At 40.4% G+C, this 5,000-nt stretch overlaps 1 protein-coding gene across 2 annotated transcripts in view; it reads right to left on the reverse strand.

Annotated features, from left to right (window-relative positions):
* The window catches only part of LOC125024977 (protein argonaute-2-like), a 75,067-nt gene that overhangs the window by 25,233 nt on the left and 44,834 nt on the right, over positions 1 to 5,000 (reverse strand). For both annotated transcript variants that reach the window (XM_047612785.1, XM_047612784.1), the window contains exons 11-12: positions 4,922 to 5,000; positions 13 to 197 (exon numbers count right to left, since the gene is read on the reverse strand). The exon at positions 4,922 to 5,000 is cut by the window's right edge and continues 82 nt beyond it. In XM_047612785.1, the coding sequence (XP_047468741.1) occupies positions 13 to 197; positions 4,922 to 5,000 (264 nt within the window). The remainder of the gene's footprint in view (positions 1 to 12; positions 198 to 4,921) is intronic.

Raw genomic sequence — 5,000 nt, forward strand, 5'->3', positions numbered from 1 at the left:
TGGTTTCCTTACTTTGTAATTTCCTTGAAGTCTTGTATGATCTCGTTTCGATGTTTCTGAGGCCTCACTTCGACGGCGTATTTACTAACATCCTTATCAATGGAAGCAACTACAGCTGCCATGGAGGGTGTCCTGGCATCCCCAGCCGACGGGTGATTGACATCTGCGCCCATTACCATCAGACGTTTTTCCATCAGCTGAAAGGTAACATTCATTTCATATAATTCCTGAGTCCCACCGTTTTTGTTTACATAAGAACGTTGGGTATCTATGATAGTGCGGACCATTCGCATGTGAGAAGCTCACACCAAACGCAAGAATGTATCATAAAAAAGTCTAATTATGCTACCTTGAAGTGCATCAAGCAAGTTGACGATTGCTAAAACTTTGTTGTCATTCAAGAAACTGCAAAGGAGCTATTTTGAAGGTTTGCTTTAGTTATGTCTTTGTTGATTTGTTCATCTTATACAAACTCGGAATACACCAAGTATTATTAAACAAACAGACAACCAAAATAAAGACTAATATAAATAGTAATTTTTATGTGATCCTCACGGAGCCACTGAAACCCATCCATGGACCCTTAGGGTCCAGGCACACCAGGTTAAAACCCCTGGTCTGCAGAAATATATAGAGCAAGGCAGTGTTTGCACCAAGAGAGTCAAATCGAGTCAAATCAATCCGAATGATGAATTCGCAGGATTTACTATTCGAAACCATAATAAATGTATATGTATCTTGTCAGAAACTGTTTGTACCGAGTGAATCGTTAAAATCTTAATCATTGCGAAGCGAATCGAATCAGTTCACATGATGCAGGTAGTCGCAATTTACGTCAGTACACGGACAGAGTGTCACAATGCAGATCAACTTCCTCATTTAACTTGATGCGTGAACGACTATTCATATATAACCCTAACATAATTCTTTCTGGTATAAAAACCCACACTGTAAAACTAGATTTAATTGAAAAAGAGACTACAGTTTCGGAATCCACCTGGATTCCATCTTCAGACCCTGTAAAACTAGATTTAATTGAAAAAGAGACTACAGTTTCGGAATCCACCTGGATTCCATCTTCAGGTCTGAAGATGGAATCCAGGTGGATTCCGAAACTGTAGTCTCTTTTTCAATTAAATCTAGTTTTACAGTGTGGGTTTTTATACGATAGTATCAACACGGTAGTGTGTTTTCTCCTTTCATAATTCTTTCTCTTTCTTTTAATAACATGAATTATTATTCGTCTTTAAAGTTATTAGTGATTTTAATATTGAAATATATCTAGTTTACAGAAGCAAAATGCAAGGAAATGTGACATCAGCAACAAAGCAACTTTATGAGAGAAAAAAGAATAATGCCATCAAGTCATCTGGGTCAGGGTACACTAAGTCAAAGAACTAGATCTTTTGTGTTCATGAAATTCCTCATGTCGCTTTTGATGCCGTTGATAAGGATGCAAGTTTAGTGACTGATGCGCCTAACTCAATAAAGCTTCAGTGGACATGAAATTCTCAGGAGAGCAGAAAAATGAGAGTACAAGCAGCTTCCAACAGTAAAGACTAAGATCAGCTGTTTCTGTTAAGCCTGCTGCCACTCATGAAGCATTTGTCACCTGCCTACAAGTACTTTGCAAGAGGCTGTTTAAATCTGTATCCACTCATTATATAGCTACTGGAGTGAGGAGTATCACCAGCCAGTGAGTGTGTAAACCTCTAGTAGAGGTGCTGATCTACGGACTAATACTTTCTTCCAGTTTTCAAAGAAAACAATTAAAAGCTTTCCTTCCTGCTTTTTTATGTACAAATTTTGCAAATCTACAAGTTGGTTATCAATGGCAGCTTACACCTTCCAAAAAAGGCCATCCTTTCCTCAGTAACAATTGCACAAGGGGAACTTGTGTTTCTTTTTCTGGTTGCAGGCTGAGTCAACTCCCCAACCTTCTTGAAATATTCAAAAGACATTTTAAAGTTGTGAAACTATTTTGGTTCCCCCCAATCCCTTGCTCGGGACTGGGGCCCAATGTAGGGGATCAACCCTATCTTGGACCTCAGCCCTCGCCTCAACTAATTTTGCATGGTCTCTTTTCTCCCTTTCCTTTTTCTTCCCCTTCTTCTGTCCACTTCCTAAGGTGTGAGAGCTACACTGAAAGGATGAAAGGTTGGCTTTGTGTCAGGCATGACACACATCAGCCCCTTACCTGTCAATGTCAGAAATGTTGGTGTTTTGGCCACCCAACCAAACACTGTCACTCCACAACCCACTGCCTTCTGTGTACCCAATCTGATCATGACCGTTCAAATTGCTCTGCTCAGTTCTGCACATGAGCCAGTTGTGATGGCTCCCATAATGTATCTTATAGGAGCTGCCCTGCCTAAAAGTTCAAATCTGAGGTAGCAGTTCTCAGATTCAGGCTAGGCCTCACTCTACGTGAGGCCAAACAAGAAGCACGTCTACAAGGTTTTTCTCTCTACCTATTCCACAACTGTACTTAGCTCCACTCTATTTCCATCTTCTCAAGAAGGCTCAGCATCTCTTCCAGTATCTAATCATTACACCCTGAACCACTCTATCTCTATTACCTCTCTCCCCTACTCAAATTCCTCTTCCACTTTAAATCCAGATACTCCAATCTCTACCTAACCTCCTCCTCACTCTATCTCTCGCACTCGACAATCTAAAAGTTCTAGCCCATCTTCTACCACATCCTCTCCTACATCCATCTTTCCTTCTGCTCTTCAGACATCTATTCCCTCTTCTTCGCATAAGAAAACCTTTGTTTCTCAGACCTCCCCACCCAACTCCCCTCCAGACACTCTGGAAGACATCCCAAACTTACTAAACACGACCCAAGAGAATGCTCCACTCCCTTATCCACCCTCTTTTCCTATTCGCTCTACATTCAAAGTATTTGCCGATATCTACCCTCCTCTCCTCAAGTTCCCTCCCAAGAAACACCCCATCCTCTCCTCTTCTATGTGCACCATCATTCCCTTTTTCTTCACCATTACCCTTATCACTCCCACCTAGATGCTCACGTGACTCCCTTATGTCACAACTATGTCTTCCGGATCTCTCCCCTCATCACATTCTTCCTGATACTCCACCTTCCCCTGTTCCCTTACCTCATTCTCTGGATTCTTCTCCTACTTCTACAACTACTATTTCTACCTGTATTACCCTTTGATTGTTTCATAATGGCTCTTTTGCAGTTTTCCTCATTTAGTGTTACTCTCCCTTTTCTCAGACACATACTCTCCATTTGATCTGATAGCCCTGTACCTTTAACTCCTTCTCCTTTAACAAATCCCCACCGTTTTCCATTTGCTTCCCCCCTCTGTACCCTTTTCATTACCATTCTATTCTACAGTGTTCTACAACCTTTGACATCTAACATCTTATCCAAATCGTTAACTCATTTCAACCCTTTTCGCCACAATAATTTACCATAGTGCTATATGTCCTTTTATGTCTAGCACATTTATTTCTTCTAACCATTAACCACTATTTGGGTTCGACTGCACTTATGCCGCCTCCAGAAAACTGTTTTTTGAATCTGATTCCTTTGGTGTGAACGGCATAGAATCCAAATTAATCGATTCGAAGGATTCTCCTTGATTTGCTTTGTGTGAGTGCAGTCTACATGTGTACTACAATTTTAACTCTAATACCGTTGCCCTTTAAGTGTAATTACAAAATGAATAAGGTGACAGAAATAAGAAAAAACAAATATACAGATAACTAAAGTGGCATTTTATTTCTCCTCCAGATATACAAAAGCACCATCTCTAATTAGTGTATCCTTAAATAAAGGCAAATTCGGTAGAATCCTCTTTTTCACCACTAAGCTCCCTGCTTATCAGTATATCAAATCCCCCCCCCCCCCCCCCCCCACACACACACACTTGAGCTGACAGACAGGACCTTGTTAGACAGTCTTGATAATTACAGTTGGCTATGACTAGTGGTGGTACTTTTAGTGATGAACCCAACGAATGTTACTATGCCTAAACGCTCAGGATATCATAATGCTGCCCTCTACACGAGACTTACAGATTCCATTACTGATAAGCTTATGCTTATTAACCCATTGCCGACGGGCATGGCATGTACGCACATGCCATGCCCACTGTGAGTTTACTTGTTTAATTGTTTAAAGATGTCTGGGTGGTAATTCTTGGGGTCAGTTAAGGCTCCACCTCCATTCTCGTACTCGCGTATCTATGGTTTGGTAAAGTGATAATATGATAATATCCATCCATTAAATATGCCCCAACCTATCTATGTACTTCCCAACTTGCTGGTGACACAGGTCAGCAGAACCATCTTGAAATCAAGGCTTTCTAAATCCCAAAAGCAGGGTAATTCCCTCACATGTGCTGCTCTTTGTGCAAAATACAACATACTGAATCTTGTGGCGGATTTGTGATGAGATTGCAAGATGCATTTGTGGGAACATTGATAACGTCTTGCTTTCTATCAAAAGAAATGTCTGTGTAGCTCACTGAGATAATGTACAACATTCACGTAAAAATAGTATGAAATATGATAAGCAATACCTGTGTAGGTGAGTAAGTATTTCTTAGAAATCTACGGACTCTATTGCTATGCCCATTCGCCAAAGATTCATAGCGAAGTTGCCACAAGGAGAGGATTGTACCAAATAAGAAAATGTTGAATATTACTACCATTCTGTTGTCGCAAAAATGCTCGAGTGACCACTGTCTAACGAAAATAATTAAGTGTTGATAATGTGCAAGGACATGACTGCTTCAGTCCTTAGGTGTGGTATTCGATATTAAATACAAAAGTTATCTAGCCCATAAACTGTGTACTAATATTATATCCGGCAACCGGAGCAAATGAGTTTCACATTCCTGTTATGTTCCTTATGGGATCCATATAATATATGCCGAAAACCTACTTTTGATTTGCGACTCCAGATATAGTTGATGCCCCCCATCTTGGCGTTTATCTTGAAGAGTAGGTTGCCAATAGTTACG

This window comes from Penaeus chinensis, chromosome 4, assembly GCF_019202785.1.
Source record: "Penaeus chinensis breed Huanghai No. 1 chromosome 4, ASM1920278v2, whole genome shotgun sequence".
In the NCBI taxonomy this organism is placed as follows: Eukaryota; Metazoa; Arthropoda; class Malacostraca; order Decapoda; family Penaeidae; genus Penaeus; species Penaeus chinensis.